This window comes from Phoca vitulina, unplaced genomic scaffold (genome assembly GCF_004348235.1).
Source record: "Phoca vitulina isolate PV1807 unplaced genomic scaffold, GSC_HSeal_1.0 scaffold9, whole genome shotgun sequence".
In the NCBI taxonomy this organism is placed as follows: Eukaryota; Metazoa; Chordata; class Mammalia; order Carnivora; family Phocidae; genus Phoca; species Phoca vitulina.
The window spans coordinates 42817202-42834623 of NW_022589712.1; the positions used below are offsets into that span (position 1 = coordinate 42817202).

At 36.9% G+C, this 17422-nt stretch overlaps 1 protein-coding gene across 2 annotated transcripts in view; it reads left to right on the forward strand.

Annotated features, from left to right (window-relative positions):
- Positions 1-17422, forward strand: part of MAN1A1 (mannosidase alpha class 1A member 1) — a 166246-nt gene that overhangs the window by 93043 nt on the left and 55781 nt on the right. For both annotated transcript variants that reach the window (XM_032407979.1, XM_032407980.1), the window contains exon 6: positions 3190-3284. In XM_032407979.1, the coding sequence (XP_032263870.1) occupies positions 3190-3284 (95 nt within the window). The remainder of the gene's footprint in view (positions 1-3189; positions 3285-17422) is intronic.

A 17422-nucleotide genomic window follows, 5' to 3' on the forward strand; every position in this document is an offset into this window, starting at 1 on the left:
GTAATTATGCAGAACGAGATGTGAACTAAGCTTATTCTGGTAAAATCATTTCACAGTCTATACATGAATCAAATCATCATGTTGTACATAATGTTACGTGTCAATTATATCTCAAGAAAGGTGGGAGGAAAATCATTTTTTTAAAAAAAGATAACTAAAGTGAACTGAACTTGAATGAGTGCTTGAGACCATGATGGCTCAAGCTGGAACCAGAGTGGTCTTTGAGAGAATGGAAGATAATAGATTGGTCTGATTCATAGAAGTCATTGAAAAGTCAGTATATCAGTTTTTAACCTGATATTTTAGACAAGAGGGAATCATTATGTTTCTTGAACAAGAAAATTGTATGGTAAAAAGAACAATTTAGTAATATAGATACAGATGAATAGAGACAGGAGGGAAAATCCTGGAGAATGGGAGACTAGGTAGGAGGAGGACCTTCTTTTTTTTTTTTTTTTTTTTTTTTTTTTAATCATGCCATTTCGTCATACCCGGTGATGAAAATGAGGACTACACTCATATCATGGACTATGCTCATATCAGGGAATGAGCTGTATATGAGACTTTTGGGGGAAATGAATATTGACACTTGATGAATAAAGAGTGATAAATCAGTAGTCAAAATGCCTGCTCTCTCTCGAGCCCCAGGGACTGGCCAAACAGTGTCAGTGATGGAACTGGGGAAGTTTGCCTGGAATATTAAGTGATTATTTCATCTTGGACATGTTAAGTTTCAGACGACAACAGGACACCCAAATTGTGATGTGAGCACACAAGTAGAAGTACAGACTAGAGCTAACATGGAAAGTCAAATTAAGAAATGCAAACAGGTGATGAGAACTGAGGACTTAGCTCTTGAGAATGAATGCTTGTGATAAGAATATGTGTAATGGGGTCACAGTACACACACACACACACACACACACACACACACACACACACACCACAACCTGAGTAGAAGGTACCAAAACAGCAGTGGAATAAAAGCCAAGACAAGAATTTCAGGCAGTAAATAGGAGAAGTTCGTAGGGAAATACTGCTATCATTATCCCCATGATACAACTAGCCTTTTAGTGTGATGACTACATGTCCTAAGGTCTTTCAATATAAAAACGCATTCCCCTCCACAACCTTTAAAATAGCAAATACTGTTGTTATCCCCACTTTATAGATGAGGAAGCTTAGCACAGAGAGTAAGCAATTTGTCCAAGATTACCCAATCTGAAAAAGTTGGAACTGAGATTCAAACATAGGCATTGTGTTTTTCAAAGCCTGCATCCTTAACCTCCCACGCCATATGATTATAATATCCACTATGGTATTTTAATTGCATCGTTTGACTTCCATCTTATGTAAGTTTCTTGAAAAGGAGTTAATTAATTAACAGTTTAAAAAGTGGAAACTAGGAAGTCAACAGATGGCTGGGCTGTGATTGGATAGTCCCTTTCAGTAGAAGAGAACTTGGAATTCTCTAGGGTAAGGCAGAGAAAGGGAAGAATATATCTTTTGATCTATTTTTTTCTTTCTCCTCTCCTTCCATATACTGTTGTTGAAATGGGAAAATTGTCCAGTTTAAAGAGAATGGAAAAAATAGTACCTCTGTTTTCTAGTGCTTTCTCTATACTATAAATGTCTGTTCCTTATTTGTATACCAGGAATGTTAGTTTATCTAAATTGTCAACCAAAAATTTACATGAAAACTCATTACTTTCTTAACTTTCATTAATAGATGAGAGAATGTAAAAGAGTAGGGTTTCTGAAATAGCGTCAACATTGGCATTACTGTAGTGTATTCAGTCTGGGAGCCCAAGTGCCTGGATTTGTCTGTGGGGAGTCTCAGGACTTAGAGCAGGAGTTACGGACTAGAATCCTTTCCTCTAGAGAAGCTACACAAGACTTCTTTGACAGTGGGTTTAAGGGATGCTTTCCCATTGGCTGGGAGAGGACTTTGTTTTCATTTTCCATGCTTCTCAGGGTCTCCCCAGCCTTTCTCACATCTCCATTATTTAAGGAAGAGGCAAGTGGAAATAGTTGAGTTCCCAGTGCACCATGCTCAGTCCTACAGTAGAAGAAGGAGAAGGGGCAAGGCACCTGCTTGCTGCCTCAACTGTCACAGGGAAAGCTGTAGCAGGTCTTCCTTCAATGGGACTGTGAATGGGTGTCATCTAATTACTCTTCTTGAAGCGCAATCTGCTCAAGTGAACTGGCTGCTTAAAAACCTTCAATCTTTCCCATTTGAACGGAGTAAAATTCTTAGCCTTAGATTTATGACCTTCCATGATTCGGGCCCATGCTATGTGTGTCCGACTTTGTTACCAGTAATCCTTCCCTTTTTGGTCAGGCAAGCTGACCCATTCCATTGCTCCTACATGCCCCCTCTTGCCTGTCTGTGTCTACACTGACGCCTCCAGGGATGCCTCCCCCACTTCCCACTCCAATCTCTAGTATCACTAGCCCCTGACATACTGCACACAGTCCTCATCCAAATGCGCTCTCCACCGCGCAGCCTTACTGAGCTCATCAGGACTCCCAGGTGATTTTATCGCCAGTTCTCGTTTTTCTACATTCTAGATATTTATGCACATATATTATCTTCCTTATACATTCTGGGTGTAATTTGTACCTAATTTAACTTTGTATCTTCCATTTCACCTACACTTAACATCAGAGGAAGTTAAAACCACAAAGAGCTGAGGGGACATACAGGTTACTTGTAATAATATGTCTTCTTAAAACTTCTCCTTTCTCTGTACCTTAGTAAATAAGTGAAGTTGGAACAGGACCAGTTCTCCCAATTTTCAGCCCAGGACTTACCTCCAACAGCAGTGGTTCTCCCCCTGGCTTGTGTTTTGGAATCACCTGACATCACCTATGGTGCTTTAAAAAATTCTAATCTGGAAGCCCCAACCCATAGAATTTAGAATCTCAGGGGTGCAACCCAGACATCAGCATTATTCAGATCTCCCAACATGATTCTAATTGTGCAACCAAGATTGGTAATGAATTCCCCACAGCATGATGGCCCCTAGACCATTCTTTCTTTGCTAGGTAATTCTGTTAATTTGAGAAACTTTTATTTTTTTCATATGAAGAAAATTTTAAAGTAGATAAGTGCCAAATGTGAGATGGTAGTATAACACCATTTGTTTTGCTTACAACAGTAGCTTACGTAACTGTTTAACTTTTCAGATATTTCGAAAGAAAGCAGTGGAACTTGGGGTAAAATTGCTACCTGCATTTCATACTCCCTCTGGAATACCTTGGGCATTGCTGAATTTAAAAAGGTAAAACTCTTCATTTTAACAACATATTTTTGAAGTTGGAATATGCAATATTGTGGTTTAACTGGATGGATGGTTTCTTGCACGATGTCAGTGACCAATATCATTGGCAGTCTTGGCATCTGTCCTTGTGTTGGAAGCTATACGTTTTCCAGAATTCCTCAGCCTTAGATGGGTCCCTGTCATAGGATAGTATGACCCCAACAGAGTCATCCAAGCCAAACGTGATTTGAGGTTTTCACTATTTCGTGGTGATGTTGCATTTTGTTTCTCTGAAGATACCAAGAGCATCCCATTATCTTTAAAATTGTCATCAAAACATTTCACTTCCAAAGAATCCAATTCCTAAGAGTACTTACTTCGGTTAAGCTGCTGGCAGAGATATTGCAGAGCTAGAACCTTGGACTAACCAGATCTCCCATGTAAGGAGCTGGTGTGACAGACACAGGGAGCACCTGGGCTGCCCTGCCCACAGTTGTAAAGAAGGGAAGGGAACTGCCCTGCTGACCCAGATCAACCTGACCTTCTCATGCCATTGGGGTGGAGAATCCTGTTAAGCCAAGTCCGTGGGAATTTTGCTCCAAGTAAACCTAGGCTAAACAGAGTTTCTGGTATTTTCCCAGGGAGTAGTTTGAATTTTCATGATAGCTTGAACATTTTGTCAATAAACAGTTTTATCTTAAGCCTCCTTTTTAACTCCTTCTTCAGGTACTGAAGAAGGAGTTAAAAAGGACCTTCCTTAACCTGGCTGTTAACAATTGATTACCAAGTAATCAATTGCTTACGTACCTCCTTGTGGTGATGATGATGATGATAATGATGATTTATCATCATAAAATACGAAGCTTTGTTCTAGGCTCTGTGCGTGTATTACCACATTCAATCCCACAATAACCCAATAAGGTTGATACTGTTGTTATCTCCATTTTACTAATGGAAACTAATAAGGAACTTGTGTTGCAGAGAAATTAAGTAATTTGCCTAACATCATACTGTATGTAAGTGGTAGAGATAGAATATCTACTTAGACATTTATACACACATTGATGCGTAGACACAAATTTAACAGCTTTCTTGGTTTAGAAATGCCAAGAGGATGTACAGGGTGGTTTGGCAGGATTAACGCACATTTATTCTTAATTATTTATTTTAGTGACTTTCTTTCCTAAAATTAATCTTAAATAATCATGAAATTACTTATTTGGTTAATAAATCAGTTAAATGTCATGCTTTGTTTTCATTTGTATGTTATATATCTATACCTTGAAATCACCCCGTACCTGCATACTATGTATAGTAAGTGTGTGTGTGTGTGTGTGTGTGTGTGTGTTTGGGTTTGGGGCAGGGGTGTCGTTGAGCAGTGAGACAGGGAGAGACCACATAACTAGGCCATGTTAACTTGAGGTAGTTCTCTATTATATGATGTGATATCTCAGGATCTGTTTTTCCCTGTTGGGGTCCTATGGTTTTCTCTGTCACCCTGAAGGTAGTAACATATGCTGCAGGGACTTAAAGCAAGAGTTGGTCTGTGCTAGGCCTGGAGGCAGTATGGTGTTTGTTTGAGATCCACGAGGTTTTTATTTGGCTCAGGTATATCACCTATAATAACCTTCCATATCTTTGGACTTCGTATTTATAGATAGTATTCTGACCTAGAAGCAACTCTGCTACCTGAAATAAGACCTGCTTATGAAAACACTGTGCACGTTTAACACCCTTTTTCTTCCTCCTTACCCTCTGAGAAGAATGATATGGGCACAATAATACACTGAGCTAGGTGGTTAACAGGAGACCTGGTTCTAGGTATTTTACAGCTCCTCTGGGTGTCTTCAGAGATCATCTCCACCCCCAGGATTATTTGTAAAGTGCAGTTAGTCTACTTCAGTAGTTATTTTGTGAACATTTACAGGTTTATAGGCCACTTTGAAATTCTGATGAAACATGGCCCTCTCCTCATAAAATGCACATTCCTGAGTATGCATATTTTTACACAGTTTCCCAAAGCTGACAGTACTTTCGGAGCCCACCTAGAACCTGAGAACCCCAAGTTTAAAATACTGGAGTGAACGATCACTGCAACTTTCTACTCTAAGATTCTGTGGAGCTAGTGCCTATTGCTTCCTGGAAGCTAATGAAATTAAATAAGGCCCTACTAAAACTAGCAGAGAGACGTGTACACCTACATCTTTGCAAAAGTTCAGCCAATTATTGTAAGGTGCTGATATCATCCAGTTAGTTCTAGCCTCTCTTAAAATAAGCGTAAGAAATCAGATTATTCTAAAGCCTATTTAATTTTACTTAGTGTTTACTTCTAACAGCCAAGAGGACTTTTCCTTAGTTAAATCTATCCTTAGTGTACAGGGGAGATATGTTTCAGTACATAAAGGAATACTTCTCAAAACTCTTAAATACTGAATCCTGTTATCTTTCATATCTATACCTCTTGGAAACTCATTAAGTGGGGCATTATGTTTTTTTATAAAACCTTATTTGGATTTACAGTATTTTACATTAGAATTTTTTAATTCCAAGAATTGCAGGACAATTGTGTATGGTAAAAACTAATGTGCCATTTTATTTATGTATTCTCTAATGTTTTCATGTCAAACTAGAGGAAATTAGGTGACCCTTTGACAGCTGATGGGAACACTTTTAATTTCTTCCTGGCGATCTGTATGAATTTTTTATTATATATTTTATCCATTCTCAGGCCCATTTACTAAATCACAGTGACTTACCCAAATTCAGAGAAAAAGCCATGGCAAAATTAATAGTACTATCAATCCACTAAAATTCCTTATATCCCTTTGAATCCATTCTCCCTCCAGCTGTGAGATTTATTTATCACCTTAAAGAATATCCTTTAGGAGAAGAAGACAGAGTTTCCTATTTGATCTGCAATAACTGCATTTCAGGATGTGCTATTCCTGTCAGCATGTACATCCATGCTGTTTCCTCTGAATATCTGTATTTTTACAGTATGGGCCAGAAGATAAGGGACAGTGGGCATAGAGCTTCTTTTCTCATATTTTGAAGACTGTCACCAGTAGAATTTTCCAAAGAGAGGAGAAAAAATATGTCTGACAAAAGCATATTTTCTTAATTATCTTCTCAGAATAAGGGAGTGTCTGTGGAATGATGCCCATAAGAATAAAGTGCTTGAGGATGCTTTTTAGAAGAGCTGCATACTTACTGTTGACTGGCTTTGAAAATTTTGGCAATAATTATAATGGGAGAAGTATAGAATATGCTGTCGGTAGTAACGTAGTTCTCTTCCCTCTCAATTTTGAAAATATGGATGCTGCTCTTTGCCAACACCTATATGTTAACAAAAAATGTGAACTTTGTGGGTGTCATCTATTCACATCTGCCTAGTATTCAGATTATTGCCTGAAGATAACTGTTTCTTTACCTTTTCTTTGGAAGAAATAAACATTTATTTTAGTCCCTGCTGTGATGAAGTTTCTGTGCTAGGTCCTGGGAAAGATTTTCTGTTTCTCTCTACTTTATTTAAAAAGGTAACAGACATGGTCTTTCCCTCAGGGTATTCACATCCTGGTTGGTAAAGCAGAATGTATATTTTATATGTTACTATATTATACACTCACTCATGTAATTGACAATGTAAGATGGTCTGTGCCAGGAGAGATAATAAGTACTGCCCGAGTTGAATTTAAAGCAAGCAGTAGTTTGAGTTGGGGAGGTTGATGCATTTGGAGCCAAAACACCAATAAGCCAAATTGGATTTCAGCATTTGTACAAACTGAGAATAGCAGAGAATCTAAATAATTTACTCGTACGCTACATTAGGAACTCTGTCCCAAAATCTGTTCAGAAAAAAATATATATAATTATCTCTTTCGCTACATCTGTAATCTTAATTCGAGAGCTGCTGTAGTAAGTTGTAAGTTGATCGGAATTGTGATTTAATAGCAAGTGGTAATTTAAACAGATACCTAGTGTTACACACGGGACCTGACTCAACTAACTTACCGGCTTCACCAATACGATAGTAGAATGAAGATGCGTAAGTTATATCACACATCTGCTAAAAGGAAAGCATTGCCTTTTTATAGATTAGAATTTTGGTGGAACTCAATTTCTCTAATGTGAAAATGTCAAAATTTGATGTCTGATCTTACTATTACTGTGAACAGGAGGCCCTCTACATTCTTTTCCTGTACCCTACAGAAGAAAAATCACCTCTGTGGTTTGTAAAATCAAGCATTTTACCATTTCCATATTCCTGGGTGTAATTCAAGCCTAGGTAGAGTTAACTTATTAGATTTGGGGTTTTCTCCGGTGTGTTCTTAATTTAAAATAATATAGTTAATGTTCCCATTATTCATTTCTATCACAGGGCATACAGTCTGGGCATTCCTAATAATTATTCTGCCTTTTTGATAAATGAGTTAGTTTTAACTATATTCTGTTTTATCACTTGTTTCTCTTTGTGGATTTTTCTAAACTGACACTTGGCGACACTTGCCTGGTGCTTTTATTAGGTTAGTGGAACTGTCTACAGCGTGCGTTTTTGTGGCGCACATCAAGGAATGTGCTGGAAGTGACTGATCTCCGTTCCAGCTCTCATTAGTCCGCAAGGTGATGAATGAGCACAACTCCCTCACCTGTTTTTATTTCCTGCTTTGTAAAGCTTTATTTACTGACTACTCTAATTACCAACACAAATGCATACTATATCATTAGTTACATTGCGATTTGTATTATTATTATAATTAAGTTGCAAATTGCTTTACTTTAACTGAAATGGGACCTTAATTAAGAATAGTACATAGCTTAAGTTTTTCTAATAGTGAAAGATCATCCTGTGTGAAGCATGTACTGTGTATAACAAAAAGCAGTAGCCCCTCTATTGCATTTTATGTTGGTGGTGTAAAAAGGTTAAATATTAATTATAGTTGGTTTTAATAGACACAAATTATGAAAGACAGTCTAATTAGGATAAATATTTTTTAAATATTTTCCATATATCTCCCTGCGTTTTATTTGCCAGTTGAAATATAGATGTCCACATTATTAAATTTATCAAATCTTAAGATAATGCAGGGTACAATTTCATACTTTAACATCATAAGAGTAAGATTTAAAAAACCAAGAAACACATTTTTTAGCATGAGCAAACTCATTTAATGATTTGCTCATACTCTGAAGCAGTTAGTTATGCTAAAAAAGGTTCTGCAGAAGTGATACGGCCTGAGTGTAAAATCAGGGCTGTGTCTTATACTGTCTTTTATTTATACGTTGTATGGACCTGTTAGGGATTCAAAGAGAAGTCCAACCAACTCTAGGAAAGAAAGAAGTTCCAGTCTCTCCAAGCATCTTAAGCTAACCTACTCTGTTTTTATTTTTTCTGATTGAATCTTTTATTAAATTGGGTTTCCCTCTTTTATCTGTTTTAATTCTTTTGGCCACTTACACATTTCTGGAAATAGTAATAACCGTATTTTAAGGTTTTAATACAGACATGTACAAAGTTATTAATATCAGACATTAGAATATTAGTACCATACTTAAAGCTGCTATTTATTAACGTTGTCAGTATAGCTCTTGATCTTGGATAATTTCATTAAACTGAGTTTGTCTTCTGATAAATTAAACTAAAATAATAGCAATAATCATACTTATCCTGATGATCTCAGAAGGTTTTGTGGAAATCTAATGAATTAATTGTAAGAGGAGATTTATCATTTTAAAGTGATAGGAAATAAATGTAAATTGAAATTACTATTTATTTATGGTCTTGTTCTCAATTTTCATTATAAAATTATGTGGGGGTGTGTATGTGTACATATCATATACACATATATGATAAAATAATGTGTAGTTAAAACTAATTTGGTTTTAATGCCTCTTCATGGCAGTTTTTATGCCATTCAATGCTTGTAACCCATTTTCAAGTCCCATTTTCCAGGTCAGGAAGAGAAATGGGTATTGGTAGAACCAGCTGGAAGTGTGGAGAAAATGTCTCAATGTGGTACATGTAGGACTCTGGTGGCTCCATACTCAAACATGTATTATTTTTTAGATTAGTTTTGAATTAGCCTGTAGGGTCAAAACCCAGTTTTCTCTCTAAAATTATGTTTATTGGTGAATTATCTCTCGCTCCATCCATAAGATTTAAGAGGAGTGCGAGGCAATAAAATGCATTGTTCTTTTCCCAAGTCCCACATATTAGCTCGTGTTCAATTAATATGGCACAAACCTTGTCTGTGAAAATATGTGTATATTTTTGCTATAAACATCCACATAGCCCTCTTTCCTAATTCTTAGGCTGCCCAACTTCTATTGAGGGTCCAACTGCTGTGGTTACTTTCTGTCAATGATTCTCAATCTTTCCAGTGCTTAGAATAACTAGGGCATTTAAAAGTGTGTATTATTGCTGCCTCCCTCTCCCCCAATCTGTTTCATTTGGCTTGGAATAAGGTCCTGGCATATTTCAGGCCTCTTCAGCCATTCCAATATTCAGCTGGGGTTGAGACTCACTGCTTTAAGTCTAGTAAGTATATCCTGAGGATTCCAGCTTCATTTCTCTTCTCGATTACCTTTGAAAACATTTCCCTGTCCATTGATGGTCAATTTAACATTGAAATATAAAAATATTAGAAAACTGGTTTGAAAATATCCAGCTTTAATAGAACAGTAGTTCTCAAATTTTAGAGTATGTAAGAATTGCCTAGAGGGTTTGTTAAAAACACATATTGCTGGGCTCCATCCACAGAGTTCCTGATTGGACAGGTTTTGGGTACGGCTCAATAATCTGCATTTCTCACTGGATCCCAGCTGATGCAGAAGCTGATGCTCCTGGTCCAAGGACCACACTTTGAGACCATTGTAATATAAGAAATGAGCCATCAGAACCATGTAGAATCTTAAATCTCAGAGCTGCTCAGTGAGGCCCCCAACTCCAAATATCCTTGCGGGGAGGGAGGGAGGAGGACTGTGAGGGTTTCTGTTTCTCTGACTAATTTACTTTTGTTAATAGTTATCCAACATTTTCACTTAACTCTAAGCAGTTTGTTGCTTCTTCTGAAAAGCAGCTAATTCCAGACATTAAGTACCCAACAAGAGTTTACGTGTTCTCTTTTCCCCTTGCACTATTATTTTTTTAATCCAATAAGACTAGAAAGCAAATGTTGGTCCATTTTAGCATAGGGGGAGAGGAAAAAAAGGCATTCTTAATTAAGGACTTCGGGGTAACTTAGAAAGGAGAGCCATTTCTGTAAAAGCCATTCCTGTGGCTCAGGCAAAGCAACTTTATTTTAAGCCGCTGGTGACCTGGCCCGTACCTGAGGGCATTCAAGAGCCAGAGAAAAGAGGCTGTGATCATCCTCCCATTGGGAGAGGAGGAGGGAACCTAGGCTTCTTCTGGATCATTTAATTCTCTTACCAAGCTTCAGATCACTACATCTATGCCAAGCATGCAGGAGCTTGACCAAACTAATGGCCTTTATGTATTCCCAGTGGACAATAAGGATAGCAGCACTTAATTTAAATATACTTTGTGTATGTCCTCCTTTATTGAGACTTAAGAGACAAGCAGTTCTGAACAAAGGATGCTTTGCTGCTTCTTAGTCATGCATTGTGAGGCAGTAAGAATTTGAAGAACCTCATGGTGCCTGAACTCTTCCATTTCTTCCCACTCCTCTGGCCATAACTGAAGTTCATACCCAGGTAAATGAGGTTTTCAGTGTCTTTTATTCCTTGGAGGAAGGAGCAGACCACATCTGTCTTTGAACACAGGCTTGCACAGTCCCCATGACTTCTGTGCACCACCCCACCCTCCTGCTCCATGAATTCCCATCTGCCACAGACCGCTTCAGCTGGGCTTCCGGTAGGGCAACGGCAGAAAATTGACGTGTGAATGCAGTAAAGTGGCATGGTTCTATTCAACCATGGATTCGATGCTGAAAAATGTTTTTTTTTTCTGTATTTCCTTAAGTACCTACATTTAAGGCTGAATTACAGCATATGAGTAATTAAAGTGCAGAAATTTATCAAAGGTGACATGGAGGCAACTGAGAGACAATCTATCCCAAGAGGACTGCTTAAATCCCTTAAAAAATGATTTGTGGTGTGTGGGAAGTCCGTTAAGAGGCCTTCTTCACTCGGCAGATAGATCCTCGGTACAAAACCCACGTACTGGATTGTTAAATATGACCACTGCTTTCCCCCACAGCATCCCCACTGGTTAAGCAGTTAACTCACCAGGACAATTTTAAGGACAATTATAGTTATTTGAATGCAACAAACTCAAAATGGCTTTCATCTCAAGTTTTTCAAAGGCGCAGAACTATTTTACAGATTCAGCTTTGTTCACCGTATTCACACAATCGGTGGCAAATCAGACGTGGCAATTTGAAATGTATTCTGTGTACGGGACTTAAATTAGGAACAAGTCAGAACACATACAATGCCTTTACAGGTCAGCAGTGGAATAATCTTTTCAAGGAGCTTGCTATCCTGGGTTTTTAATGAAGCAGCAATCAATTTTTTCTGTGATTAATCTCAAGACCAGGCTCATGTTTCTAGTGTGGGGCAAACCTTTCAAATATTTGATTAATAAAGTTTAATTTGAAAGTTTATGAAATCGTTTGATTAGATGTTTGGAAATCAGCCTAGGTGTCAAAACCCTTTCTCAACCCTTATTATTGTTAATCATTATAAATATTCAACTAACTACATTGAATCTTTGGGAATTGGAAGGTCAATATAAAGTATTTATACTACAGCCAATAGTTTTTAAAGGCTTTCCAATCTCAGTGGGTACATTAACCACTCCATATTTCCTGCTCGTGCAGTAATAGTTGTAGTTGATCTGCTCTAAAAAATGGGGTGAACAATAATTGATTGCAGTCTCTTTTATTAACTAGAAAGAGAAAAGTGATGGAGCAATAATAAGAATTAATTGTAATTTACTAATTTGGAAATTAATGTGCAGCTGGGCATGAGTACAGGCAATGCAATTTGGTGATTTAGCAATCATGACAAATTATCTTCATCTGTAAGGTAGAGAGTTGCTAGCTTTTCTTTATTTGATTTTTAGTAGCAGACCTAGTTTTAGGAAGACTATATATGAATGCTCATGTTGCCCTTTTATCCTGGAAATGTCTATTGGAGTTTAGCATTATTAATTAGATCTTACTTTCCCTCTTTGTCATGTCATGCTATAGTTTTTATGGAACATTTGTACAAAACAGTGATTACTGGTAATTGACCTGCATATGTTGAATAATCTTAAGATGGTACTGAGAGTTTAATGTACCTTGTAAATTGAGAGGCTTCCAATTAAGTCGAGTTCTTAAGATAATCACTTTCAAAACTAATCAAGTAATAGGACATTAGTAAAGCTCTTATTGACTTAATTGTGACAAATTAATAAACAGATCCAGTGCAATTACTATAATGGTTCTATCAGTGAGCAGTTTTCCAAAATTTAAGCATAAATCTATTCTACCCCCGGAAGTACAATAAAAGTTACATAAGCCATTTTAAGGTGGATATCATTTCTAATAGTTGTGTGTGAGTACATCATACAAATACCTTGGATTTGTTGTGTGTTTCTTTCTTTTTAAATATGGCTATATTTATTTCAAAGGTCAGTGAATCTACTTTCTGCACCCTAAAGCGTATTTTATAAGAAATCTTCTATATGGCTTGGACAAAATGATTCAGATGCATTCTAAGGTTCTCTCATCTCTGTTTTTCTTTGCCCGTGCCCTTGGGGTTGGTACCCTCTCTCCTCAGAGGCTGTAGAATGTCCTGTCCCACTCTCTGTCCCAAAGAGCTGTCAGCATAGTGCCTTTTTATACCTCATTGGCACTCTGCAAATGGACTTTGGGAAATAAATGAATTATGAATTACAGATTTGTCATAATTTTTTAATATCTGACAGTGCCAATTTCTATAACTTTGCTGATTGTGTTTAAGAAAATGGCAGCAGGGGCGCCTGGGTGGCTCAGTTGGTTAAGCGACTGCCTTCGGCTCAGGTCATGATCCTGGAGTCCCTGGATCGAGTCCCACATCGGGCTCCCTGCTCAGCAGAGAGTCTGCTTCTCCCTCTGACCCTAACCCCTCTCGTGTGCTCTCTCATTCTCTCTCTCTCAAATAAATAAATAAAATCTTTAAAAAAAAAAAAAAAAGAAAAGAAAAGAAAATGGCAGCAGAAAGAACAGGAATATAAGTCCTGCTTCCCCTACTTTAAGAACAGTGTGACAAATATAAATATTTCTTAAATCATATCAAACTATGTGTTTAAGATGTGTTTCACTGAATATAATTCTATTAAAAAATAAGATGATCGCATATCTTCTTTCTCTAAGCTTTGGTTTTCTCATTTGTTGAAGTGGGATTAATGAGGTATATCAGTGGGGCGCCTGGGTGGCTCAGTCATTAAGCGTCTGCCTTCGGCTCAGGTCATGATCCCAGGGTCCTGGGATCGATCCCCGCATCGGGCTCCCTGCTCAGTGGGAAGCCTGCTTCTCCCCCTCCCACTCCCACTGCTTGTGTTCCCTCTCTCGCTGTGTCTCTCTCTGTCAAATAAATAAATAAAATCTTTAAAAAAAAAATGAGGTGTATCAGTTTTACTGGGGAAATGTTTATAACAGAACCCCAGAATTCAAGAAGCTGGGGGTCTTTTAGATCCAAAAGTGTGGATCACTGTGGAATTTTAGGATCCTGACATCATTATGGTAGCCATCCATACTGTCCGTCCCTACCACCTGTGTTTAAGTTAGACCTTAGCATAAAGCATGGATTTTAATGTAAAGAAGTGTGTGTGTATATAATAGGTGTACACACATCCGTAATTCTATCAAGCCGCCTGTGCGTTCAGTTTATAACTCAGTCTTCCTCAAACAAGGGAAGCAGTATAGAGTCCTCATAGTAATTGTCATCTGGAACAACAAAGGGAAGTAAAGTACACGATCTAACTGCCCAGCTGAAGAAGAGTTATTTTTAAATTATTGGAATAACCTAAAATAAGGACTGCAATAAGGACTAAAATTATGGTGATTTCATTAATTATGAGGCATTAAAATTGTGGTTCTTGAAAAATTCATGTTAACACTGTTTAAAGGCAGCACTTTTAGCCACTTAATTTACATGCAATTATTGTAGCTAGCTACATGATGGAATTTGCACCCCACTCTTACATCGGGACCGTAAGCCCATGGTTTTTCAGCTTTTTTGCCCTCTTATCAGTAAAATATTTTTGAGCACTCACCCTAGAACATGTACTTTTATTTGTAAATTATGTATACATGCACCACTGTATTAATATGTCCTATATATTTAAAAACACTCAAAAAATAAAATTGTAAAGGATAAGAAATAGATGAGGAAATAAAATATTTTATGAAGAGTAATTGATCATTTTAGTCAGAACAGTGTGATTTGTTTTGTTTTGGTTTGGTTTGGTCTTTTCATTTCAGTTTAAGGCTTGTGATACAATGAGTAGTCAAAGGTCTTATTCTGTGTTATTTACTTCAAAACTTGGTTCTAACTCTGTCCAGGAGGAAAAGATAACAAAGTTGCATTGTTGCGAGAAGTGTAATACTGGCTGGCCTTCCTAACCATGGTGTTTGTTTTAAAATCCCATCCTTTGGTTATTCTTGTAATTCTGCCAGAAAATGTCAGTCTTTCCTGATACCATCCTTTGTTCTTACAAACTAATAGAAAGATAGAAAAACCTCTGGAACTCTTCCTTTAGAAGATTTTAAAGCAGAATAAAAACTTTTATTCTTAAGTTTGATACAAATATGAGTCAGAAGGTGAACCACTTTCATAAATATTTTCATAAATGTCCAATTTCTAAGTGGTCTTTCCTTAGAGTTCTTTCCAAATTTAGATTCTTTTATCCATGTTAAATTGTGACATTTTTTTCAAGTTGTAGATTAAGCAACAACTGTAATTTTCTTCCTATTTCTTCTCCTTCTCCTCCTCCTCCTCCTCCTCCTCCTCCTCCTTCTTCTGAATTATCTGGTAGGTAGCATTCTTCCGACTACCACTTGTCTCAGAAAATGTCAGCATATAAGGACATTTTTTTTTTTTTTCTGAAATGTCAACTCTTGATTAAATACTTTGCCTCAAGACAATGAGAAAGTCTGTTTGTTGCAAAATATGTTCATGGTCACGGTCCATCTCTTTACAAAGTATTTGTAATATCATAATTACTGTGAAAGGTCTTAGATTTTCAAATCAACTGCATTGATGACGTTCTACAGCTCATAAGCCATGATACCTCGAGAGTCACTGACAGCAGTGGAACAAGTGAGGTCCCCTGCTGATCTCTTCTCACAGTGTAGTCTCAGCAGGAACATCATGGGGGTATCTTGTATGAAACCTTTTACATAAGTACCAAGGGAGGGGAGCAGTGGATATCTGAATATTTAATTTGATAAAGCTTTTTTTTCCTTCAAGATAAAAAATTTAGAAATAGCAGCTTTGATAGTTTCTTCCTGTGCTCTAATTAAGAGTCTTGCATTCTGCTTCAAAGGCTACTGCCATACACAATAAATATCTAAATGTCATTTACCTTTGTCAGGCGCAGACCAATGTCTTATCATGTGGTGGTTTATAATAGGCATATTGTCTCGTTATATTAAGTGGACTTTGATCCTGTTTAGATTACTCTTGAGAATATTTTTTAAATTGGTTTCAAGGGAAGTTCTAAATTACTTTTAACCAGCTCTAAATATTGTAAGACTGGATAACCTTGTGGCACACTCTCCGTTATTTGTATTAATTTTCACCACTTTAAAGTGGGTTAGCTGTGAAAAGATTGCTAATTAGATCAAGAACTTTTCAAAGGTGAGATATTGATTTTCATACGAAATAGGTCAGAAAGTGCTTAAAGACACTAATATTTAATATTGATTGGGTAAGCACTAAAATGGCTGTGAGTGTCATTTTATCCTGGAAGGGTGATATTTTAAAATGAACAGCGGGCGCCTGGGTGGCTCAGTTGGTTAAGCGACTGCCTTCAGCTCAGGTCATGATCCTGGAGTCCCTGGATCAAGTCCCACATCGGGCTCCCTGCTCGGCAGGGAGTCTGCTTCTCCCTCTGACCCTCCCCCCTCTCATGTGCTCTCTCTCATTCTCTCTCAAATAAATAAATAAAATCTTTAAAAAAAATAAGTAAATAAAATAAAATGAACAGCATATTTGGTTTGAGTATCCAAAACTTTTGCTAAATTCAAAGGGTTTCAAATTACAGAATTTGCTAATCTGAGTTTCTGAGGCCTATAATCAAGAGAGTAATGATTTCATATTTATATTTGAGAAAGAAGTTTTAAAAACTGGAATTTGTAGAGTAAGTGTAGGCTCTATGTAGAATAACCTGTAAAGATAATACATTTACTTTTTGAGTTTTTCTAAAGACAGTAAAACCTAGGTCTCTTTTCAAACAAAAGGTGCTGCAAAATTTATTTATTATTATGTTTATCCTAAAGGAAAAGAGTGTAAAGAGGAGGAAATGGGAAGCAAGAGGAATTATGAGTGTATAAGCTATAGGCAGCCACACAAGCTATTATTAATGCCTTATGCTTCTGCCATTCTCTGTAGTCTCCAGAGGAGTTCCAAATATATGTATATTTTTAAAGTTTCATTAATTTGATTGAATCTAGTCTGGCACAGACATAAATATCCAATTCTGTAATTTGAATTTCCTTTCAAAAGCATTTGGAATTATTCGAACTAAAAAATAATAATAATAATAGTTTTATGCTTTTCAATTTCCTGATACCTGGTGGAAAACCAGGGGGAGATGTCTCGCTATTTTACTGCCAAATAGGCTAGCATGGTGCTTGTCTATTTGTACTACGTTGATGACTAAGCACTTTCAGGTTATTAAAAAAGTTTTCGGTGTGTCTGATTGAATTCCACATACCTCCCAGAACTGAATTTCACCAAAAACTGTAGGGTTTGATATATATACAAGAACCCTTTGTTTTTTTTTTTTGTTTTTTTTTTTTTTTTTTTTTTTTTGAGCTTTTGTCACTTTATTGTTAACCAATGAATGTTATCCAAAATTATAGATGTAATTGTAACTTAATTGTACAACACAAAATTATGCTAATGGTAAAAGCCTGTTGGAATTTACCAAATACTCATTAATATATTTT